This window comes from Crinia signifera, chromosome 6 (assembly GCF_055691185.1).
Source record: "Crinia signifera chromosome 6, ASM5569118v1, whole genome shotgun sequence".
NCBI classification, from domain to species: domain Eukaryota; kingdom Metazoa; phylum Chordata; class Amphibia; order Anura; family Myobatrachidae; genus Crinia; species Crinia signifera.
This window is the reverse complement of record NC_139222.1, coordinates 141,953,579-141,979,682: the sequence shown is the minus strand read 5'-3', so window position 1 is coordinate 141,979,682 and position 26,104 is coordinate 141,953,579. Positions and strand designations below refer to the sequence as shown.

Sequence of the window (26,104 nt, the reverse complement as noted above, 5' to 3'; positions counted from 1 at the left end):
CATTGTGAACCCACACAGTGTTAGTAGTTTTAAAGTATACTCTCTTGGCAAAATATTTGTAGTGCATTAATCTACTATAAATGTGCCACCCTCTTCATCCCCATTTATTGCCTCCAGTAATTAATAGGTTGAATAAACTGAAGGTTGTTTGTTCTTCACCATGTCCAATTAACTATTTTCCTTTGCCTGAAACTCTTACCCAAACCCCTAACATTTCCCATATTGTCCATATTACACTGCACCTGATAGAGTTCAGTGGAGCTTATGGAGACACTGGTTGGTGGCTGCCAATTACCAGCTGAGAGCCAGGATACAGGTCCGAAAAATTGCCGGGATAACTCTGGGATTCAGACACCAAATGATACCCATACGTTAGAAAAACTGTGAATGTTTTTATTCTTAAGTTATAGCGACTATTCAAAAAACTTTAATAAATATACGTTTTTGCCAAATATTTTGTCTGGTAATTATTTTGATCACAAATTAACACAAAGAAAGAAACTTTTACTAAACAAATGTCAGATGTAAACTTTTGTTTTGTACTGTTACAATACCTATTGGCTTTTTAGTATAGTTTATGGGAATGCTAGCAGCCTAGCAGCCTAGTCCCAATCCCTGATTCCACCCTAGAAAATAATAACTAGCAAAATAAATGTAGTTGTGGTCTGTGGCTAGAACCCAGGCACATGCACTTAGCATATTCAAATGTTAAACAATAAAGCTTTGAATATACAGCTTAAATAATACTTTCATTGTTCGAATGTAACTCGTTTTCTACAGAAATCGGACTCATCCAGCCAAGGGCGTAACTACCATAGGTGCAGCAGCTATGGGGCCCAGAGCCGAAGGGGGCCCATCTTTACTGTCTAAGTAATATGTTTTACATCCATTTATCACCATCAGTCGCTAAATAGGGGGCCCTTACATACTTTTGCTATGCAGCCTACCTATTTCTGTAGAAAACAAGCTGCAGTGAAAAATGAAAGTATTGTTTTAAGCTGTTGTTTTTTTACTTGTATTGCGCCATATATATAATACCACATTAGAAACCTACACTGATCTCTAGTCTTGTAGAAATGCTAATAATAACACATATTAGGGACAGAGTGTCAGTGGGTGCCCCTAGCGGTGGTGCACCAGTGGTGCCCTGAACTTTCTCAGCCAAAGCCAGCAGCAGCCCCAGGGGAGCAGGGGCTGCTGCAGAAGGCAGTGTCTGCCCTTCAGTGGTGAGTATTTCTGGGGCAGAACAAACCTGCCCTGGTAGGTTTGTGCTGCCCCAGCAAATCCCACCACTCAAAGGGGTTAAAACCCCATAATCATCATCAGTGCACACTTGCAACAACCCCATACTTGGGTAAAAGATTAGTCTGAAAATAGGTATGCCACATTCCCAACTCTACATAGCCACAGTTTCCATCAATACGCCCTTATCCTATTTGTTTTTATGTTTTTTTTTCACACACTGTCCGATATCAGGCATTCATGCGTGTGGTAAACCCTGCTAATTGAATTGCTCTGGCTCGGAAATTAGCTGTGGGGTAAACCTATTGCTAACTTCCCAGTTTGGGAAGTGGGGGGCCCTAGACTGCACACCCTGTAATAAGAGGTGCTACCTTGCTGAGATTTTTAGCTATATACAAGACAGAGGGGGTTTGCAGGTGCACTATGCACTCATTACTGCTAACATGTATTCCTTTTATAATTCATTTATGAGATTGTTAGCATACATTTGGCCAAAGATATGTACGTGCCCACCAACGTTAAGGTCACCTCTTTAGAGCAGGTCCCTAGCACTATGGGGTTCATGCCTGGGGTACAGAACATCCCCAAACCAGTCCAGCAAAACCACCCCAGGCCATCACAAACATAATATATAGCTGTGAACCCCATAGTGCTAGGGACCTGCTCTAAAGAGGTGACCTTAACGTTGGTGGGCAGGTACATATCTTTGGCCAAATGTATGCTAAAAACCTCATAAATTAATTATAAAAGGAATACATGTTAGCAGTAATGAGTGCATAGTGCACCTGCAAACCCCTTCTGTTTTGTATATAAATTGCAAGACAAGGGAAAAGGGGAATGGGATGAAGGCCAAGGGCACTGGGCTAATTTGGTTATTGGTGAGAAGGTTAACTCCAATCAACGTGGTGAATAGATAAATTGTATTATATTGTTGTGGAGGTGCTCCCAGGGAGTAGGATAAATACAAGTGGAAAAAGGGTGATATCCAAGAGAGGATATCAGAAAAAGTCTCCCGGGTGGGGCACAACCTTCTATGATTGTGTATCAGTTAAAATGTAAACTTTATTAATACTAAAAGATGATCCTATTAATGGATCAAATGACAGACATTGGACAAAGACATAAAGATAACATTTATAATTTATAAACAATGAGAAAAGTAGTGAAATATAATGTTGTAGTGGTCTGAAATAAGGGCTAAATTGCCTCTATATTTTATATAAGGAATAAGTATCAATACATTTCCGAAATTTTTTTTTTTTGTATATAAGTTCCCAGTTTCTCAATAATTTTTCAACTAATACTGATTCAATAGTAATGTATGATATTAAGTTTTAAATTGAAACATATTGGCCTCTAGCAGAAATGGTAACTTTCTGGTTGTCTACTCCCGGGAGGGAGGCGGGGACTGAGTGCTGAGATGGAGGTGGGGACTGAGCGAGTCGGAGTCAAAGACAGTCAGCCCCGGCAGCAGGGAGGGAGGAATGACCTCGCTTACCTGCGCCTGGGGTCAGACGCGGCAGTGTACGCAGTGCAGGAGTGTGCACAAGTTTCTCCTGACAGGGAGGCACTGTTGCACAGTAGGAAGCTACTGGCAAGGGTGGGTCCAGGACAGGGGAGTTATAGTAGAGCCGGTTTAAGGTGGGGGCTCTGGGGGTCAGTACCCCTAGGCTCCCCGCTCTAAAAGAGCCACCCTCCAGCCGTGGATCGAATCGGTCAGCAGTCCGATCCGCAGCACTGTTCTCCCCACTGTCAGATGTCATAGCCAGCAGTGCTGCAGAGCCAGCACAGGTTGTGATGGCTGGCTTCTGCAATATGTTAACCTGCAGCCTGCACCGGGAGTGCCTGACGCACAGACTGCAGGGTAGGAGACAGGATCCAGCCTCCCTACCCAGCCATGGCCCTGACATCACCCTGTTGCTCACCATGGTCATCGCCCTGCTGCCCACCCCGGCCATTGCCCTGTCACCTGCCTGACCATCGCCTGCCGCCCGCCGTGGCCATCACCTTGCCACCCGACCGTCGACTGCCACCCACCTGCTGTCTAGGATAGAAAATGTGCAGGTTTGGGAATTATTTAATTTTTTTATGCTTTATATTTTAATATTATGGTAAACAGTTAGGTGTAGCTGTGATGGGGGGATGGAGAGGTGTAGGAATGACGGGGGATAGAGAGATGCAGCAGTGATGGGAAGACTGGTAGGGACAGAGAGATGCAAGGATGGGGACATCACTACGTGTGTAGGGGCCATAGCGATAGTGATGCATGGTGCCGCTCTTCGCTATCGCCCGGCAATTAATATTCACCATGCTGGATATTAAATCAGTCGGGACCAGTGTTCTCATTGGAGAACATCGGCCCTGACAGATCGCTCAGCACACATCGCTGACACATTGCTGTGTTCTGAGCAATCTAGCATCATTCAGAATGCTACAGCATCTCCGCTTGTGTAGGCCCCTTATGATGATCAGTTTTGCTCGGCTACTCCAAATGACTACAAATGAAGCAGTTCTTCATTCAACCACCAACCTCGCTATAAAATTAATTGTTTTATTAGGGGTGCCTTGAAAAAGGCATGAAGACCCAAAGGGTGCCTTGGACTGAAAAAGTTTGGGAACCATTGCCCTTTCTGACCGATATTATTAACAACATCACCTAGTGTGTAGAGGGCTTTACATGAATAATCAAACCTAGGACCTGATTGACTGCCCAGCTATAATGTAGGCAGAACTCCTAAATTTGCATAGCGCCATATTTATTTATATAGAACTCCTATTTATAGGAGTATAGTACATAGGCATAGAACATAATGAGTACAAAGGTACAAGGTAAATAATTGAGATAAAAAGGTACAAAAATTAACATAAATACCTAATAATTCATAAATGACATATTGTATATGAATCAAAAATGGTAAATAATAACCACTACACCATGGAAAAGATGAAGGCATCTAAATTTTTTAAATTAAAATAGTGCACATGGGATTATAAATTAAGAGGACACACATTAAGTTTTAAGATTGAGGGGTCAATATTTAATGTTTTTAAGGAACTTCCCCATCTTTGCGGCCACCGTTACGCCAGTTATGTTAGCCGCTACTTAACCTCTACGTAAAGACTTATGGTGAGGAAGTACCCCACCCTCCTAGGTCCATGCCACCATCTATTACCTTTAGTAAAGTTATGGCTTGCAAGCGTAGCATAAGCGGTGGTCACAAAGATGAGGAAGTAATGTTTTTAATTATAAAAGAGCATATGCCATATTAATTACTTTAAATTATTAGGGGTGCATTACATATTTTTATTTATACCAAGCATCAGGGGCGTAGAGAGGGCGGAGCTGGCAGAGCAGGAGCTCTGGGCGCCAAAATATCACAGGGTGCCGGAGCTGTGCATGCACCGCCAGCTCGCCTGCTCCCCCGCTATTGGCCGCCACTATTTTCAATTCACGTCTCCCGCTGGACTGCTAGCCAATTGGTGCTTGCGGTCCAGCAGCCAATCAGAAGCAGCATTGGTGGCTGCTGGACTGTGAGCATTTATTGGCTAGCGGTCCAGCGGGAGACTTGAATTGAAAATAGCGGCGGACAGCCAGGCACAGCGGGAGCAAGGAAGCTGGGTGGGGGAGCGGGCTGCAGCAGAATTCAGTCCCCCTTGGCAACGAGCAATTCCAGTCCCCTTTAGCAATGAGCTAATTTAGTCCCCCTTGGTAACCAGCAATTTCAGTCTCCCTTGGCAAAAAGCAATTTCAGTCCCCCTTGGCAACGATTAATTTCAGTCCCCCTTGGTAACGAGCAATTTCAGTCCCCCTTGGCATCGAGCATGAAGTTCCTAGCAATGAGCATGTAGGTAAGTGGCACTTATGTGTCAAAATGTGTAATGAGCATTACGGTTTATTATATAGTATGTAATGGGCATTACGGTTTGTTATATAGTATGTGATGTGCATCAGGTGTGGCCTTATGTGTAATTGGCATGTGGCTTTGTGTGTAATGGGTATTACAAAGTTTGCTAAAATGTGCAATGGGCATTATGGTGTGTGGTATAATTTTAGGCCGCGCCCCTTTTAGCCGTGCAAGAGCCCCGCCTATGACAAATCGGGGGGCAGGAAACATGCCCTTGCTCCAGGCACCTAGCTACACCCAGTGGCGTAAGTTTATCCCAGTTGCCCAGAGGCAACCCCCCCCAAATAGCTCAATCAGTAAGGTGTATGTCTCCAGTAAGGTCATGGGATCTAATACAGGGTGTGACACTTGTAAAAATGCTTTTAGAAGGGGGAGTCAGCCATATTAGCAATATCAACTGCTTTCAATTAACTGATTCAAACTTGCAGGGGAGGAGAGGTGCCCCCTTGGGAGCAGGAGCCCAGCAGCAGATGACTCCATTGCCTCCCAGAGTTCTGCCTCTGGCTACACCGCTGCCAAGCATTGGCGAGGGAATCTGTACGCTATCCCCACACTCAGGTACGTATGAAACAGATACGTTTTGTGGTGTTTTTTTATTTTTCATCAGTGGGGTAACCTGTGGTCTGTGTAACTAGTGATTTGTATAATTTTTAGTGAAGAAAATATGATTATCTTCGTAATTTTTCACAGCAGTTTTTCTACCTCAAGCCCATTGTCTTTAAAACTGCCAATCAACGCCAGATACATTTCCCCCTTCTACAATTATGTACCAAACAGAAGACGTAGGGACTTTGTCGCCATTGCAGAACCCATTTTGGGGAAGCCTGAAAACACAAGCAGCCGCATACATAGAGGACAAAAGCACAATGATTCTTCTACCTAAACTCAGAGAGCAGGAAGACCCCAGGCAGGGCCCGGGCGCACACATCGCAGCGCCCCCACCTCCATACAACACAACTCGGATATTATTACTACTACACGAAAGAGAGGCGCGACACGCACATTTGGCCAATGAGAATCCTCCGTCCTAAGCTCCACCCAATAAAGAGGAGCGTCGAATGAAACTACAGCAAGTTTTGTTGCGACCAATTAGCCTTGTCTCCATCCCTCGGAATGTTTATTTCTGTGTTGAGGTCTCGTTCTCTGATTGGCTGCCCATTTAAGCTACTGTGCGGCGAGTCGGCGACCGACAAATGCGCATGCGCAACTGGATTCCACCGTGACCGACGTCTCGGTGATCGTGTGTGTCGGTAACGGTCTCCGCTCTCTCTACCATGTCCCTGCACGGGAAGCGGAAGGAAATCTACAAGTACGAGGCGCCATGGACCGTCTACGCTATGAACTGGAGCGTGAGGCCGGACAAGCGATTCCGTCTTGCCCTGGGGAGTTTTGTGGAGGAATATAATAACAAGGTAACGGCGTCGGCTGCTGCTGCAGTGCCCATCGCTGCCCAGGGCCTGCAAGGCGGCTGTGTACTGAGCATCCATTATGTACTGTGTATGCTGTTATTGCCCCGGCCGGTACCCGCAGTGTTGTGTATGTACAGATGTGCATGGGACTATGTAAAAACCGGACCCGGACCACACTCCGGACCGCCGGACAGGACATCAAAACCTGCATTCCGGAGCTTGTAGGGTCCTGTCCGGGGGGGTGTCCTGTCCGGGGGGGTGTCCTGTCCGGGGGGGTTGTCCTGTCCGGGGGGGTCTCTGTGATAGCTATCACCAGGAACATGGGTGAGGGGAGATTACAGCCTCCCCGGGTGGTCCGGAGCGTCCGGTTTTTGCTACATGCCCGGACCATACAGGGAGGCTTTATTCTCTCCCTCCTCCTCTCCCTGGTGACAGGGGTGACAGGCTGCCCCCCCCCCCCCGGACAGTACACCCCCGGACAGGACACCCCCCGGACCGGAGGCTACAAGCTACAAAATGCACAGTTTGATGTCCGGCAGTCCGGGGGTTTTGTCCTGGTCCTGTTTTCACCCATACCCATCGTGCATATAGTGCCTACCTGCTAGGCAGCGGTGTGCAGAGCTATGTATGGGCATTATTACAATTGTAGAAGTCAGAGGCCGGGCTTGGTGTCTGAAAGAGTTGGAGATTGGTGACTTCTAATATCTTTCAGAAAAAAACACTGACCATTGTGACTATGAGAGCTCGAAGATTATTGGCATAGAAATCTGCATTTACTGAGGTCACTTACAACAAAGTATAAACGTAAACCTCACTTGTATTGTGCAGAGAATTGGTCAGATACTTGCGGATCACTGTAAGGTGATGGTGCAGCAGAGGTGCTATTTGTGTTAGGCCTGGGGAAACTGCAACTGCAAGCTCTGACATCCTCAAAAGTATTGTAAATCAGTATTGGCAAAAGGTATAGAAATTGTGATAACTGGTGTGTAGTAATCCCCAGTATGCTATATTCTGCATATTTTATGTTGTGGATACACAGCACGAAGAGCCAGTACCGCATAGATTCTGAAAGGACACTTCTTAGTGGACATTGGATTACCACACAAGTTATCCAAAAAATGCATTGGACAAGATGTGTAATGGAACTTCATGCTTTGCACACACTGGCCGATATAACAGTCATTCTGTTGAGTTGCCGTTATATATCGGGCACGTCGGCAGGTGTGTACCAGCAGTATGTTAGTAAATGACTTCGGTCACAGACAAATAGCATCAGCCTGCAGCACAGTTGATGGTCAATATATCTGCATATGTATTGGCTGTGTGTATGTATATTCTTTGATCTGTCCGCATGCTTGCTGTAGGGGCCGATGTCCCAGCTGGGCACGCAGATTCAAATGCCTGCCCAGCTGCATGACTGGGGCAGACATTGAGCTAAAAGATAAGTGTGTGCACTTACTGTTGTTGGCTGTTCAGTCGGTGCGACAGCAGGTCCATTGACATGTCAGGTGGGTACCCAGCCTTATACCTTTCACTTGGCACCTCGGACCCAGGTTACTGGCGGGTTAGTGATGTGTTGACCCGGATAGAGATGCAGTGTGAGAGCACCAAAGCTTATAACCTGCGTCATTTTTAATGTAAAAGCATCAGATCAAGGTCCCAGGTACAACCTGCCTTTGCAATGTGTTAGAAGAGTTCTCAAGTCTGTAGATTCAATTTGGATTGTGTGTGAAGGTGATTGAGCAATATTGTTTTAACTATTTTTCTATTCCGTATATATAAAAAGTATCAGACATGGGGGAGTGCAGTTAATTTTTATTTTTTTTGGCCCACTAATTAAGAGGCATCTTACTGAATTCAATTGTTGCTCAGTGTGGGCACCCATTATCTCGGTACTTGTGAGTTATCCGGGCTGCCGATTTTTTTTCATCGCTCCCGAAATCGTGGGCATCGCGTCGGTCGTGGCCGTTATAAGGAGCCGCGACGCGATGCCCACGATTTCCCATAGACAGTAATGTTAAAAGACACGATGGACCCGATTTCCGACCCGATTTCCCATAGACAGCAATGTTAAAATTAAATGACAATGTGAAATTGGCCAATATGGCCATTTCACATTGGATATGTTTTAAAAAAAAAATGTTTCATGGCCCCCCACCACCGTTAACGCCACCCCGCTATTGACGCCAACCCGAAGCGTGGCGAGCGCAGCGGTACGCGTCCTCCGACCTTTTCATGCCCTACTATCCACTAGGGCGTGAAGTGAGAATAGAATAGTGTGGCGAGCCCCGCGGACACCTTCACAGGTATCCGCGTGCCCTTGCGGGCTTCACAGGTGTCCGCGTCCCCTCGCTGCGCTCGCCACACTATTCTATTCTCACTCCACGCCCTAGTGGATAGTAGGGCATGAAAAGGTCGGAGGACGCGTACCGCCGCCCCTCGCGGGCTCGCTGCGCTCGCCACGCTTCGGGTTGACGTCAATAGCGGGGTGGCGTTAACGGTGGTGGGGGGCCATGAAACATTTTTTTTTAAAACATATTGGCCAATTTCACATTGTCATTTTATTTTAACATTGCTGTCTATGGGAAATCGGGTCCATCGCGTCCTTTAACATTACTGTCTATGGGAAATCGGGTCCATCGTGTCTTTTAACATTACTGTCTATGGGAAATCGTGGCCCTTATAACGGCCACGACCAACGCGATGCCCCCGATTTGGGGCTAAATCGCGGGCATCGCGTCGGTCGGGTGTCCTTAAGTTAACCAAACTTAAGGACAAAATCGGCAGCCCGGATAACTCACAAGTACCATTATCTCCCTAGTTGTGCCCAAAATCATCAGTTTTAGTAGTGAAAAGTGGCTAAACTAATAGGCATAAAGCAAAAGGTGCCCTTTGTGCACTCAAGTAGCTGACTTCCAAATTTATGCTCATCACCTAAGAAAACAGCGACCATACATGTGTATACCCATGGCTGTTCATACCAAAACACTGCAACAATTGAATTGCTCCGATGAGCATTAACCGATTTAGAAAAGGTATACTGCGCTAAAAAAAGGTGTGCAGTGATATTCAAAAAAATATTTATAAATGTAATAAAATAATGCAATCAAGATAAAATTACATTAAAAATAAACTTTGTAAAAACAGTAAATAGGTGTGCATTGGATATTCACACTAGGTTCAAAGTGGTTTGGGATATGAGTGTCCATTCCAATATTGTCCCTCTTGTAGGAGTATAATGTAGCTGCTCCACTTCTATGAATGGAGTAACTCTTTGTACAGTATATCCGGCTTGTAGAGCGGTGTCTTTCCTCCCAAGATGATTTAGAGCTGGACAAAGATGGAAGACCCTTAGATAGTTGGCACCAAAGTGGATGTCCTGCAGTGTTTCCAAAGTGCAAAGAGAGGCTCGTCCGGTCACTGGTTATGCAAGTTCCTTGTCAGGGTGTACAGGCTCAATGGCTGCACTTTAATACCAACACATTTTGCTGTTACCACAGTTTGATCTCATCTGGATAAAGCTGTGGTAACAGCGAAACGTGTCAGTGTCTGAATCTCTCTTAAGGCAAGATTCAGACCTGCTTGCTAGGCTGTGTATAGTCATTTCATTCTGCAAGCATCCATCTTTGTCAGGGGGGGGGGGGGGGGGGAGGATACGCGTGAGGTGCTGGGCTGATTAGCATAAGGGGCAGCTGACATCACCATCGCCGACCATCGAATGATGGGGGTGTTGCTGTCTGCTGTGGTGTTTCTAGCACAGGTCTGGTTTGCATATTAGTGCTGATATACAGACCACACTGGGCGAGAAGCACTACAGTAGACAGCGACACCCCAGGCCGGGAAGAGCAACTGCATGGGTTTTAAAAGATGTCAGGTGCTAGAATGAACACCACAAAGTCGCATTTGAGCGAATCAACCAGAATAAATCCCCATTCTCTGTCTGTAAATGCAATTCATCAATGAAAGCATACTACTGAATATGGCCACTGACAATATATTTTGTAAGATTGTGCAGTGTGTACGCACTGTAGCATGTGTCTGGGAATTCCAGGGTGTTTAAGGGAAATAATGAGCAACATTGTATGATTTACATGTTGTTCAGTGTATACCTATCATTAGAGTTTTTACTTTTAAACAGAGATCTTTTTAGGAATTTGTATAAAAACACAAAAAAATACTATACAGACATTTATAATTGCCACTACTGCAAAAAAAAAAATATATATATATGAAAGGATTGGCTGGGGGTGAGCACACACAACCAACACGGCACTCCAGGGTCTGTGCAAAAAAATTATTTTATTCTATTTTTTTGCACAGACCCTGGAGTGCCGTGTTGGTTGTGTGTGCTCACCCCCAGCCAATCCTTTCCTACTTAATTTTTGCAAAGGCACCCGGGCAGCTGACCGTGTTGGAAATAGGAGTGCCGGATCAGACTGTATCATATATATATATATATATATATATATATATATATATATATATATATATATATATATATATATATATATATATATACACACACACACTCATTCATTCATTCATGCAGGTGTCAATGAGCCAACTCCAGAAACAAACTAATATGCTGTGAGAGGTGAAGCATGCCTCTTGAAAAAGTGGTTGGATACCACTAATGCTGGGTACACACCAGGACGACAAGGGTCCGATCCCATCAATCTAGATCCAATACCGACCGATTGGATGTAGATTGTGTGGTGATTGGGCCTTTTTCTGTCCTGGTGTGGACCGATGTGCGGTCCCGCGGGTCGGTCGGTCGTTATTCAGATCCTACCTGCAGCAGGTAGGATCTGAAGAACGACCATACTCCCGGGTGCGGGTCACCATCAGATCGGACCTATTATGGAGTCCCTGAGTGATGATGATTTTTTGGTATCTATCTATTAGAGGTGGCATCCCCACCTGGAGCAAGCACCTGGGCAGGTAGGTGTGTGTGTGTGTGTCTATTACACACACTTTAAGCATTATTTGCTAATTTAGAGCAGTATATAATGAGAACCTGCTTCACAATTTTCATTCTATACTGCTATGTATTATATACACCAACCACCCCCTAGTTTTAATACTTATTCCTCTATGTATGAGAGTGAGGGAGCTGTTTCCATGGTAATAACATGCTGGCTGTTCTGTGTATAAACTAAAATGTAACATATTCCGCAGTGCTTCACAAGGGCATTTAAATATTTTATCCGTTCTTGCCTCAGTGGAGTTTACAGTCTAAGGGGGTATCCAATTAGTGGTGAGAAGTCGTTGTGGTTTATTTACGAAGATGGGAGTTATATTGCAGATGGGATGTTGCTATGGGCAACAAATCCGATCCATCTATTATCTTTTAGAAGGTGCTAAATAAATAAATCAGGAGATACTGATTGGCCCATAGCAATATCCCATCTGAATTTAGAGTTGTAAAACCATTATAACCTGGATTTACTTTCTGCTACTGAAGCTTTGATTAATGATTTCAAACCACAACTTTAATTAATGTCAAACAAGCCTTAATTTGGATTAATTACTATTTCCATTTGAATGATGGACCGCTTTGAAAATCTGACATTTACGCCTTATACACACTTGGAAATAAAAGGAGCGATATTGCTTAGTATATAGCCCAGTGTGTATGCACCGACCAACAGCCAATAAACGGTACAGTGGGTCATTTACATCTGCAAGAGTGTATGTACTTATTGATGCCGGGTACCTGCTGCTGCTGATTTCCCTTGGTATTATGGTCACGCCACTTTTCACCTTGGTTCCAGTTGTTAGATTGGCAGTCATTCAATAGGTCGACAACTATTGGTAGACAGGGCAAAAGGTTGACACAAACAAAAAAATTTTTTTTTTCCCAGTAACGTGTTCATACTTTGCAATCCACATGCACTACAATTGGGAACAGTAAAGAGTCTGAAGCATGGCAAGTGAAATGAGGGTACGCATTACACTAATTGGAATTCCATGCCGACAGATGTAGACATAGCAAAAACGTGTGGAAAAACTCATGTCAACCTTTTCTTGCCAGCCGTTTCAATGTCGGCCTATCCACTGTCGACCAATAGTTGTTGACCTATTGACTGCCAACCTAGTTACGGTTACCTAATAATGCACACTCATTCACCTGACTGCTTTAAGTAATCATTTCTGAAATGTACATGGTATTTTTAAACTCTGTTGTCAATGAAAATATATAGGTTTAATGTAATAAAGCTGGTACTTGATAAGCGAGTGTTGAACCTTTCTATACAGGTGCAGTTGGTCGGTCTGGATGAAGAGAGCTCGGAGTTTATCTGCAGGAACACCTTTGATCACCCATACCCCACCACAAAGCTTATGTGGATTCCTGACACCAAAGGAGTATACCCAGACCTGCTGGCTACAAGTGGGGATTATCTGCGTGTCTGGAGGGTGAGTCAATTGAACAAAAATAATGTGTTTCTTTTGAAAATGCTGTTTTGCAATGTTTTATGTTCGTTTCCATTTGTTTATGTAGGTCGGAGAGACAGAGACACGCCTGGAATGCTTACTGAACAATAATAAAAACTCAGATTTTTGTGCCCCCCTAACTTCCTTTGATTGGAATGAGGTGGACCCCAATTTATTGGGTAAGAGTTCTATATAGGTTTGTGTAAATGTGTAGGAACAGTATTTGTTGTGTTTTTGAGGTTCATCTTGCATTATAATGGTTAACGTTAAGGAGCAGTTAGACATATATCTATACTTTTCAATACTATTTGCATAAAGACAGACTCACTCCTCAATATAGTGTAAATAGATGTATAATTCACACTCTGAAAACTGATCCCCAGAGGAAGGGGATAGGGCCAGGATCGCGACAATCCACTGCTGTTATCGGCAGAATGGGCCCGACGGCTTCTAAATTCGGACCCATTCTGCCGTGATACTGCTTCAATGTTGTCGCTAAAGACCGCATCGAATAGGGAGCCGCCACTATTTCCCCTGTCGGGAATAGCAGCAGGAGATTGCATACCCCCCATTAGTGCGATTTTCATCTTTATGTTGGGGATCTTGTCTCAGGGGGTATATATCTGTTGGGTCATATTTTAATAGCCAGAAAATACTGTATAGCTCTCCACTGGCGCTCAAATGTATACCACATATAGGGCCTTATTTTGGTTCATTCTTTCTGACAAAATCCTTCTTAGATGGGCAAAACCATGTGCACTGCAGGTGGGGCAGGTGTTACTTGTGCAGAGAAAATTAGATTTGGGTGGGGTTTTACTTCAAAGTGAGATCTATATTGCAGTGTAAAAATAAAGCAGTCAGTATTTTCCCTGCTCAGAAACAAAATTACTCACCCAAATCTAATTCTCTCTGCACATGTTACATCTGCCCCCCCTGCAGTGCACATGGTTTTGTCCATCTAAGATGGATTTTGTCAGAAAGAATGAACCAAAATAAGGCCCATAGAAACAAAGGTCCAAGCCCGCTGGTTTTGAGATGGCAAGGTTCCCCTACTCCTCTCCTGCTACTACCCCACTGATGCAGTGGTTTGGGTGGAGGGGATTTATATAGGACTACTAATAAAGCCATGTCCTGTGTAGCTGCACTCTCAAAGGCCTCTCTTCCTCCACAGAGGATTTTATTTTAGTTCTAATTTATTCAGCCTCACCATTTCTATACTGGGGTTTCAGTAAATTTGGTTGCCTGCTTTTCTATTCGCATTTTATGTTCACAAAATATGGTGGTGTATGCAAATGACTTATAATTATTATTATTATTATTATTATTATTATTTTTGTATTCATGTCTTGACACTTTTAAGACCTGTACACACTGTGAGATTCTAGCAAGAATCACAGGGGATTTATCCCCATGGGTATGGGGCAACTGTTGCCGGAAGACCAGCCCTGCTCCTGCGACCAGTGGCTTCTCGTCGATCAGCTGTTTTCCCTGCAGCTTCTCCTGGCAGTGTCTCCTTTTCATCAGCGTCCATCTCTGGTCACTGATGAAAAAGGAACACTGAGCAATATTAAGCCAATATTGCTCAGCGATCATATTGCTCTGTGTGCGGAGCTTAATCCCTCCCCATTCCTTCCATTTTTGTTCCCTTTTTATTTTAGGTTTTGCGTATCTTATTTATAATGTATTCAGTTTTTTTCTTAAAAGCATGTTAAAGATTAGTTTTTTTTTCTATACCAATAAAAAATTAATTTAAATGAACAACCTCTTCATTTTATTTCCCTGACATCACGCTTCTTTTTCTTTTATAACATGCTGTGTATGAGGATAATACTGCAGCACACTTTTTTTTTTTGTAAGCCTAGCTGAAGTAAAAGTTCTTCGTTAAACAGAATTAGTTTTTACCTTAATGTCCGGCAGTAGATTCTGTTTTCAATTGCAGAATGCATAAAATATAATCTTTTTTTTCCTATTCATAGGAACTTCCAGCATTGACACAACTTGTACCATCTGGGGTCTGGAGACTGGGCAAGTCCTAGGCAGGGTGAACTTGGTATCTGGTCATGTGAAAACACAGCTTATTGCGCACGACAAAGAGGTGAGAAGCCCTTGCTATTCATGTAGCAATGGTGCAAGCAGTGTATATATGAGTGGATCCTATTGAATAAAGTGTCTTGGTTCGCACCCCACCACATATTTTACTGTTCAAATAACATAGGAAATAAATGTGTTCCTTGTGAGTTAGTGTGCTGCAGTATTATCCTCATAGAGATCACTCTTGGGGACAGATGTATCAAGCATTTAAAAGTGATGAAGTGGATTCACAGCCAGCCAATCAGCGCCTACCTGCCATGTTAAAAGCTGGGTTTGAAAAATGGCAGCTGGTTGTTTATCACACTCCACTTCATCACTTTTTAAAGCTTGATACATCTGGCCCAAAGTGCTGATCGGTGAGGGGTATACGGTCATTAGGTTGACAGTCATAAGGTCAGCATGATTTAGGTTGACATTTGGGAAGGTCGGCAGTCAAATGTTTTTTTTTTCTGTTTTTATTTTCAACCCACATGTGCTGATAGGCGGTATTTCATGCCCTGCCATCCGCTAGGGTGGGGAGGGAGTATATTATAGTGTGCCGAGATATACACAGAAAAATTGATATATAACAAGCGTTTAATCTAATGAATAATTGCAGCTGGCAAATCCCACAGAGACCATCTAACCTCTGAACAAAGACAATACTGGAAACAGGTTTTTTTTGGTACTTGTTTCCTAGCACGGCCACAATCGCGGGCATAGTGTGCCTTAACTTTAAGGCACACGATGCCCGCGATTTCCTTTGAAAAAAGCAGTACTCGGGTACATCGCGTCGGTCGTGTGCCTTAAGAAGGCACACAACGCGCCCGACGCGATGCCCCCGATTTCTCCATAGGCTTCAATGTTAAAATATTTAACATTGAAGCCTATGCGATGGACCCGATTTGTCCATAGGCTTCAATGTTAAATTATTTTAACATTTAAACTGAGTCCATTTAACATAGGAAAAAATGGGAAAAGGCCGAATAAGGGCCATTTCTCATTGGGTATGGCCCCGTCATGTGTGTAAAAAATAATGGCCCCCCATTGTGGCCGCCACCCCCACGATTGACACGAACCCGAAGCGCAGCGAGCCCGTGAAGGGCGGCGGTGCGCGTCCTCCGACCTTTTCATTCCCCTACTATCCACGTCGGCGTGGAGTTGAGAATAGATTAGTGTGGTGAGCGCAGCGAGCCACCGAGCCCGAAGCGTGGTGAGCGGACGCTGATACCTGTGAAGCCCGCGAGGGGACGCAGGGATCTGTGAAGGTATCAGCGTCCCCTCGCCACGCTTCGGGCTCGCTGTGCTCGCCACACTAATCTATTCTCAACTCCACGCCGACGTGGATAGTAGGGGAATGAAAATGTCGGAGGACGCGCACCGCCGCCCCTCGCAGGCTCGCTGCGCTCGCCACGCTTCGGGTTCGCGTCAATCGTGGGGGTGGCGGCCATAATGGGGGGCCATTATTTTTTACACACATGACGGGGCCATACCCAATGAGAAATGGCCCGTATTGGCCCTTTTACCATTTTTTACTATGTTAAATGGACTCAGTTTCAATGTTAAAATAATTTAACATTGAAGCCTATGGACACGATGGACCCGATTTCTCCATAGGCTTCAATGTTAAAATAATTTAACATTGAAGCCTATGGACACGATGGACACGATTTCTCCATAGGCTTCAATGTTAAATTATTTTAACATTGAAGCCTATGGAGAAATCGGGTACATCGCGTCGTGTGCGTTTTGGTATGCACCCGACACGACCGACACGATTTTTTCCGACACGACCACCACGATAGAAATCGGGATGGCCGTGCTTGGAAACAAGTACCTTTTTTTTTTTTTTTTTTTTTTTTTTTTTTTACATTTAATTGGGATTTTAAAGATGCCTTTTGATGTATGCGAGATAAAAAAAATGAAGTATGTGTTGGTCTTTCATTAATGAGCCCACCTGATCATTTTTACCAATGATTTAAAGAAACTGCTATGTGTACGCGAGAGTGAACTAGAAAGTAAGTGTGGTTCCAATCACTTATCACCACATCTTTCACTCCCCTGAATCACAAGCAAGTTTCAGAGCATACGGTGAGATGTTGTGCACTTTTTCTGTGTCCATATTGACATTGGGACAAAAAAGGTAAAACCCATGTTGACCTAATGCTTGTGTCGACTAAAGCCATGTCAACCTTCTTGTGTTGACCTAAGGCCCGTCGACCTAGTGATCCACACCCCACTGAGGAGGGTATACTTAATTAGATATAGATACCTGTTGTAATCCTGGTGATTTCTGTGTGTTAATGTGTTGGTGACGGGTAGTGTTGTTATGTTTTGCACACCCACGTACTGTGATTTATAGCAGTTAGTCACATGTTTGCTTTCCTTTTCAACCCTGTACTAAATAAATGTCAGTGTACGATTGGCTGCTGTATAATGTAGCCACTTCTCTGTAATTTGCATAAATCGATGTGTAAATATTATAAAATGCTGGCTATTCTAACATGCATGGAAGTGCAAGAGCATGGGTACACAAACCAACAAAAATTTACATGGGGCCCACAAAATTATAGGTAAAACTACAGAATTCTAACTTTTTTCCTCCATTAATTTATATAGAACATGGAGAACACAGACATTGCAGTGACCGCTTATCTTTACAAACGTTTTTTTAAATAGTACAATATAAGAAAATGAGTGATGGGGTTATATCACCTGAAATGCCTAGTTATTTGGATAGTCTTTTTGCTAGTTACTCCATAGCTAATTAAGTAACACTACAGAATCCTGCATGCCAGAGGAGTTAACAAATACCTGTTGGCAGTATAAACTGTGACTACTTTGATGACTAGTAATATCTGGGTTGCGTATGGGTTGGCTTAAGGGCTTCCTGATATCTGAGATTTGCCCTATACTGGCAGTCATGATTGATTTGCCTAAAAAATCACATATTCAGTGTCCCTTGTGTGTTACAGGTGTATGACATTGCATTCAGCCGAGCGGGAGGTGGCCGGGACATGTTTGCCTCAGTTGGTGCTGATGGCTCTGTACGTATGTTTGACCTGCGCCATCTGGAGCACAGCACCATTATCTATGAAGACCCCCAACATCACCCTTTGCTCAGATTGTGCTGGAACAAGCAAGACCCCAATTATCTTGCAACTATGGCCATGGATGGAATGGAGGTAAGTCACATGACCACTCCAAGGGTACCGGACGTTAAGGATATATGAGATATATATCCAGGTTATAAAATGTGTAGTTAAAATGATTTTCCTTCAAGGTGAAATTGGTGGGTTTAGTCTGTAAAAAGCAAAATAAAATCTACAGTTTGAATGTATACAAATATTGAACAACGTTGTTGTTGTTTTTTTGTTGTTTTTTTTATATTTGTTTATTATATTCTTTGTTCTTCCACAGGTAGTGATTCTGGATGTGCGAGTGCCCTGTACGCCAGTGGCCAGGCTAAATAACCACCGTGCCTGTGTGAATGGTATCGCCTGGGCCCCGCATTCCTCATGTCACATCTGTACTGCAGGTAAGTCTCAAAGTAAAATTCTAAGCTTTATCCTGGAATTTTTCTATAGTTGTCGTAGGTGTGACATGAAGGATTGATCTGCACCAATCCCTGGATGTCAATTTAAATGTAGTAATTGATTTGTGTATAGAATCTGTTTATATAACTTTGAAAATGTGTATGTATTTGTCTACATAACTTCATGCATACAAACAACCTACATATGGGGGGTCACCAGTGCATCTACATGGGAACACCCAGCATTTTAATGGTGACGCCCATGAAAAACTGAGCGTTCACATGGGCACAGCCCCTTGCCGCCGCTCCCTGCCCACACTACTAGGTGCGAACGGGAGTAAGCAATTCACTGCGACTGTGGCATAAAATTCTATGTGCATGCGTAGTCGCAAAACATTGCTCCCCTGTGCAAATGGACCAGAATAAGGTACACGGTGTATGTGTAATATAAATAGAGATATATAGATAACGATATATGTGTGTATGTGTGTGTGTGTATGTATGTATGTATGTATATATGTATGTATATATATATATATATATATATATATGTATGTATATATATATATATATATATATATATATAACTAGGTGATTCATCGCGCCCTACGGGCGCTCTTCACACCGTCGTAGGGGGCTGCGCCCCCTTAATTTGTGAACGTTTGTATATGAGAAATATGGTTAGAATTGTATGAAAGATGCCCTGTATTGCAACTTAGGTGTCCGCGAATCGCGGGAGGGGGGGGGGGTCACGGAGGGTGCCGCGAATTGCAGGAGGGGGGGGTCGCGGGGGGTGCCGCGAATCGCAGGAGGGGGGGTTGTGGGGGGGTGGATGCTGCGAATCGCGGGAGGGGAGGGATTGCAGAGAATCGCGGGAGGGGGGTCGCGGGGTGGGTTGCCGCAAATCGCGGGAGGGGGGTTACGGGGGCGGGGGTTGCGGCGAATCATGGTAGGGGGGGTCGCGGGGGGTGTGCCGTGAATCGCGGGAGTGGGGGTTGCGGGGGGGGTGTGACGCAAATCGCCACAAGAAAAAATCAACACAGAAAGGTCAACACATGTAAATGTTGACATAAGTGTGGCACTTCATTGGTGTCCATGTCGACACATGAGAATGAATATGAAAACATTCAAAAAATGAAAAAAAAAAACTTCAAAAACTCATGTCAACCTTTTTCATTGTCGACCATAGCCATGTCAGTGTTTTCCATGTGCAATTTAATTCTGGAGCTGCCGTGAATCGCGGGGGGGTGCCGCGAATTACGGGAGGGGGGGTCGCGGGAGGGGGGGTTACGGGGCGGGGGTTGCGGCGAATCATGGGAGGGGGGGTCGCGGGGGTGTGCCGTGAATCACGGGAGGGGGGGTCACGGGGTGGGGTGCCGAGAATCGCGTGGGAGGTGTGTGTGTGTGTGTGTGTGCGTGAATCGTGGGGTTGGGGGGGGGGGGTGACGCAAATCGCCACAAGAAAAAAATCAACACAGAAAGGTCAACACATGTAAATGTTGACATAAGTGTGGCACTTCATTGGTGTCCATGTCGACACATGAGACTGAATATGAAAATATTCAAAAAATGACAAAAAAACTTCAAAAACTCATGTCAACCTTTTTCATTGTCGACCATAGCCATGTCAGTGTTTTCCATGTGCAATTTAATTCTGGAGCTGCCGCGAATCACGGGGGGGTTGCCACGAATTGCGGGAGGTGGGGGGTCACGGGGGGTGCCGCGAATCGCAGGAGGGGGGGTTGCGGGGGGGTGTGACGCGAATCGCCACAAGAAAAAATCAACACAGAAAGGTCAACACATGTAAATTTTGACATAAGTGTGCCACTTCATTGGTGTCCATGTCGACACATGACAATGAATATGAAAAAATTAAAAATAAATCTTCAAAAACTCATGTCAACCTTTTTCATTGTCGACCATAGCCATGTCAGTGTTTTGCATGTGCCATTTAATCCTGGGGCTGCTGCGAATTGCGGGGGGGGGGGGGTGCCGCGAATCGCGGGAGGGGGGTCGCAGGGGGGGTGCCGCCAATCGTGCAAGGGGGGGTCGCGGGGGGGTTCTTTTTGCCGCGAATCGCGGGAGGGAGGTCGCGGGGGGGGTGTTTTTTCCGCGAATCGGGGGGGGGTGTCACGGGGGAGGGTTTGCCGCGATTCGCGGGAGGGGGGGGGGGTCGCGGGGTGGTGGTTATGCCGCGAATTGCGGGAGGGGTCGTGGGGGGGTTCTTTTTGCAGCGAATCGCGGGAGGGGGGGTCGCGGGGGTGTTTTTGCTGCGAATCGCGGTAGGGGGGGTCGCGGGGGAGCGGGTGTTTTTGCCGCGAATCGCGGGAGGGGGGGGCGCGCGGGGGGGGAGGTTTTGCCGCAAATCGCGGGAGGGGGGCGCTCACCTGGTGGCTGTGGAGTAGCAGTGCTGGGCAACATGGGAAGGCAGTGGGTGTCTGGCACTGTCTGTGGGCTCACTGGGCTGGTTCTCTGTCACATACCTCCCAACATGACCCTCTCCAGGAGGGACACAATGCTCTGTTTCTAGACTTCCCCTTAATGTATGATTGTCATCACCTGTTTTAAACAGGTTAATTTCTCAGAAAGGTGTTCAGCACAGATGAAGGCAATCACACATTAAGAGGAAAGTCCAGGAACAGAGCGTTATAGACACAGGCACCCACTTTGAGTGACAGATGTAGCCAAATATATAGGAGATGTGTGTGTGTATATATATATATATATATATATAGGTGTGTGTGTATAGATACAGATGTGTCCTTACGCATTGAGGGGGAGAGTTTACTAAGATGGGAGTTATATCTCCGATGGGATGTTGCTATGGGAAACCATCATATTCTAACTAGTATTTTCTAGAAAAGGCATGTCCAACCTGTGGCCCTCCAGATGTTGTGAACTAAACATTGCAGCATGCCTTGCAAGGCATGATGGGACTTGTCATTTCACAACAGCTGGAGTGCTGCAGGTTGGACATGCCTTTTCTAGAAAATACTAGATAGAATCTGATTGGTTTCCCATAGCAACATCCCATCTGAAATAAAACGCCCATCTTAGTAAATTTACCTTTGGAAAGTTGTAGCATACTTTATTTTTCTTTCAATTTGGCATCTTCGTCACATCCGATTCAGCAAAAGGCAGTTTAGAGTGTACCAAAAAGGTTAGGCTGCAGCTTAAACTACACAGGAATTGGTTTTGTACAGATGGAGCCAGTCCCAGCTTTGCAGGGGATGGCGGAAGAATCGCCAGCCGCCATCCCCCGCCAGCCGCCATCTGATCTGCGAAAGGGGTCGCGTGCGCATGAGATGCGCACACGTCCCCTTCCGTCGGCGCTTCCCCCGGGTCCCCGCCTCCTCCCCGCTCTCCCACCTAACCCTGTCCGTCTCCCTGAAGCAGAGACGGACAGGGTTCCCGTCGCCCCGCCGTCCGAAAACTGAGACGCACGCGCGTCTCAGTCAGATGGAGCGGATCACCAGCGGAGACAATCTGCCGATTCGCCAGCAAGAGGGAGGCTGGCTCCATCTGTATATACCTATAGCCACACAAGAAACACAATGGGTCTGAGAAAAAGCCATCGGCTCTTTACGTAATTAAAGCACATTTTCAGCTGATTGGTGCCACTGAGCTCACCATAAAAAAATGACACACTTTTTCTACAATACATTAGAAATAGAAGTAAGATGTTTTAATGCATGTGATCCAGATAAAATTAGTTCTTGATCTAAAGGTGCCCTTAGACGGTACAATTATTGTATGCAATTTGGACTAGATCGCATCGCATACGTTTACGTTTTGCAATGCAATGAGATGCAATCTAGTACAAAAAGGTATGTGCAGCACATACTTTGAGCTGTGCAAATGGCATGTGCCCGGAAGCGCGCATCTCATCGCACCTGGCAATTGTACAGTTTATGGGCACTTTTAGATATAACATTTGATTTTGAATATATAGTCAAAAACCAATGCTTTTAGATGCATTCAATGCGGATTTGATCCCGTTAAGTGTTCGCGTTTAGTGGAAGTCTTGCCAGACAAAAGACTATATAGTAGAATTTAATGCCAGATAGAATTGAAATCGAATTCCACATCTAAACTTGTGTACACACCTTAATACTTTGGTTCAAAATGAGCTACACTTGAAATTGGAAGACTGCATAGATCTTTTATTTGTACTTATTTTCTTACAGCTGATGATCACCAGGCCCTAATTTGGGATATTCAACAGATGCCACGTGCCATTGAGGATCCAATCTTGGCATACACAGCAGAGGGAGAAATCAACAATGTGCAGTGGGCAAGCACCCAACCCGACTGGATCGCCATCTGTTACAACAACTGCCTGGAGATCCTCCGAGTCTGACTTTATTTATTCCAACCTCCCCTTACCCCATACCCATCCCATCCCATTGTCTGGGATTTTTTTTTTTATATAATTAGTGTTAGTGTTCAATATATTCCTGTGGGGTTGTGAGTCTTCCATCGATAAGCAATGCTAACACAAAGGAGCGAGAGAGGCTCATGTAGTTTTAATAAATTGGCACCTTGTGACTCATCCCAAATATTGTAATGAATTAGCTGTGCTCAATATATAGGCTCTTCTCTCCAGCCTGAAACAGGAGGTGTGAGAATATATTTCTTATTACACCCCCCTTCTTGAGTCTATTTTATTTTACTATGTGTAGACAACTTGTTAGACGTTAAGTATCTTCTTGCTGTGTTTTAATGTTAATATTTGAGGGTAAGGGCCATTTTTGCAACATCTCAACTGTAATGATGCCTATGTAAACACATTAATATTTGTGTTTGTAGACTTGATATCCTATCAAGTGATGCCTGTGGCTATTCATTTCTTTTCTTATATGGAGCCCTTTTAAATGGGTTATATAATAATCTAAGTGTGTGATTATTTTTATATTATCTCTGCTGTATACAATTCTGTTGGTGGGAACAAGGTGTCTGACAGACATATACACTATACAGATACTCAGTTACTTTTACCACCTGCAGCTTATATAATTTGTTGTGGATCTTCAAGTGTAGTGCATGCGGTGCCTTGTAGTTCTACAACAGCTAGGAAGCCACTAGCCTATGTAAAAGCTGTACACCACACTATGACGTTAGCAGTAACAGCCTACATTCGAGTCATGTATTCTGGCAATGGGGAGTACCCTTGTTTTTTTTATCGAATTACAATATAAGCGAAGTACCGGTGTGCTCCCTGCTATATTGTTTGATTATTTTTAATTTGGGGGGCTGTGTTCTGTTATTGCTAAATGTTATGTATTGTAGACATTTTTTTCTTTTTTATTCTGGAAAGTATATTTATCAATGTTTTTTAGCCTCAGACTATTAGTATAGTTGTTTATTTCTATTGCCCTGGAATATGGCACAATGGGTTTCTGTACTCTGCCCAGGATAGAATCAGAGACCATCGTTGTGTCTAAGGACAAAGAAGTAAAACAACTGATTTACACAAAATAATGGCTCAAAACCACACAGGGAATCTAGAATATGAATTCAGTAAAAGTTCCACAAGCCTATTAATCTGATGGACTTTTTTTTTCTTTTTAAACCTAAAGTGGATATAAACATGGAATAATTGAAATGTGAAATAAAAGTAATATACTTATCTGAAATCTTAGTACAGTTCTACAGTTTTGTTCATTACTGTCTGATACCTGCCCTGATAAGCACCAGCTTTATGACCAAATATTCATGAGCTGAATAGGTGACATTATTGCAAATTGCAGATATCCAACTTGCACTCATACCTATAACAAAATGACATTTCTATGGGCCTTACCTCTGCGGAGAAGCATAAAAAGCAGATTCTTGCACAACCTCAGCAGCTGGAAGGTATTAACAATGGCCGAGAACATAGGTTAAATGATGGCTGACTAGTGAAGTTGGAATGAGAACCTCACCAGCTACTCAATGTAACCTGCATCTTCTATGTGCCTGGCCTGTGTTTACTCTATCATCCAATCACAGATTGACCTGCTATATAAACTGTGACTGATCTGCACTCACTCTGCCACATGAGAATAACTAAAAAGGGGAAAATTCCTAGAAGGGCTACTTGGATTTTATTGGTAGATGTCAGATGCCCAATACAAAAGGTTGTAAATATTGCAATTGGCAGGAATGCAACTCCTGTATCTTAATCTAAGTGAAATTACTAGGATATTGATTTTCCTATTTTTTTCATTAATATTAGTTTAGCCCACACTAAGGCCTCCACTGTATATGTTTCATGTACACTTTGTCAATAATAGTCAATAATAGACATGGATGTACCATCATAGCTATTCTATGACACAGAGAAGGGACAGGGTAAACTATTAAAGGGGACTAATTGCATACTATTCCATGGATAGGGTAAAAGTGCCCCTTCTTGTAAGCATAGGTTGGTACGCATATTTATTCAAGTCCCTTCAATTATTGTGAACGTTTGCTTGGTATTAAAAGGTAACACCATATTTTTATTTTATAAATTTACATTCAATGTTTGACAAGATGATTTGTTAATAAACTTTTTATACTGTTAACTTATCTTGTGGAAGAGTAAACTGTTACTTTCAACCTATTTTATGGTGAGCTGGAAATTTTTAGTTTACATTTATTTAGTTTAAAAGACCGTTCTCTAAGCTCACGTTCCCCTCCCTCCCTTATTCACTACAGTATAACTTGGCCAATGGCTGAGATCAAAAATGCTCCGAAAACTAATTGCTTCAAATGTTTTTTTTTCTTTTTCAGCTATAAGACTGCAAACAAATGAAAAAAGAATGTTTGCAAATTCTTATCGACTGAGGATATGGATTCAAAAATAAGTGGATTTCCCCTTTTAAGAAGATATAAAAACTATTTAGTAATTTTAGTCTTTGGAGGCAATTGTGTTGCTTTCACAAATTACCTTACTTTTGCCAAGCAAGAAACATGTCTGCTTCCAGAAAACTCTGCTCCTGATTTACAGAACTATGCAGAAACCTCACCTTTTAAATAAAATTCAATGTTTTAATTGTATTCTGTGTCTCATTTTCTATGGGTTTCCTCTGTGTTTTTTCGTAAGTCGTTTGAAACGTCGGATCATACATCCAAGGTCTCCTGGTCTTACTTTACCTACTTCGAGTGCCACCGTCCAACACACACACACACATATATATCACAGTGTAATTGAATCACTTTTCGGAGTCCCCAGTCTTTGATCCAGTCACCTGATGTGAATGGACACTCAGCTGTCCATTATTATGATCAAGGATCTGTTTACACTCTAGCGCAGGGGTGTCAAACTCAAATTCATCGGGGGCTGCATCAGCAGTTTGGTCACCCTCAAAGGGCCGGTTGTATCTGTAGGTCCCCCTGTATAATTATAATGCCATGACACCACAGGCTGCTCCCCCTGTATAATATAAAATGAATGCCATGACACCACAGGCTGCTCCCCCTGTATAATAATAATGCCATGACACCACAGACTGCTCCCCCTGTATAATAATAATGCCATGACA

General features: G+C 43.9%; 1 protein-coding gene across 2 annotated transcripts; it reads left to right on the top strand.

Annotated features, from left to right (window-relative positions):
- The first annotated feature begins 6,309 nt into the window (after nucleotides 1-6,309).
- Nucleotides 6,310-25,619, top strand: DCAF7 (DDB1 and CUL4 associated factor 7). 2 transcript variants are annotated; one of them, XM_083147478.1, is made up of 8 exons: nucleotides 6,310-6,559; nucleotides 12,815-12,973; nucleotides 13,059-13,170; nucleotides 14,968-15,086; nucleotides 18,037-18,246; nucleotides 18,482-18,599; nucleotides 22,784-22,950; nucleotides 25,353-25,619. In XM_083147478.1, exons 1-8 carry the CDS (start codon nucleotides 6,422-6,424, stop codon nucleotides 25,356-25,358), a joined length of 1,029 nt encoding a protein of 342 aa, XP_083003604.1. In that variant the 5' UTR covers nucleotides 6,310-6,421; the 3' UTR covers nucleotides 25,359-25,619. The 2 variants fall into 2 exon arrangements, with proteins under 2 accessions (XP_083003604.1, XP_083003602.1); XM_083147476.1 differs by lacking the exon at nucleotides 25,353-25,619 and having other exon boundaries at nucleotides 6,311-6,559; nucleotides 22,784-24,237.
- The last annotated feature ends 485 nt before the right edge of the window (nucleotides 25,620-26,104 follow it).

Coding starts and splice junctions, on each gene's coding strand:
- DCAF7 (XM_083147478.1), top strand. CDS start 6,422: ATGTCCCTGCACGGGAAGCGGAAGGAAATCTACAAGTACGAGGCGCCA. Junction 12,974..13,058: donor ATTATCTGCGTGTCTGGAGG/GTGAGTCAATTG, acceptor TTGTTTATGTAG/GTCGGAGAGACAGAGACACG. Junction 18,247..18,481: donor TGGCCATGGATGGAATGGAG/GTAAGTCACATG, acceptor GTTCTTCCACAG/GTAGTGATTCTGGATGTGCG.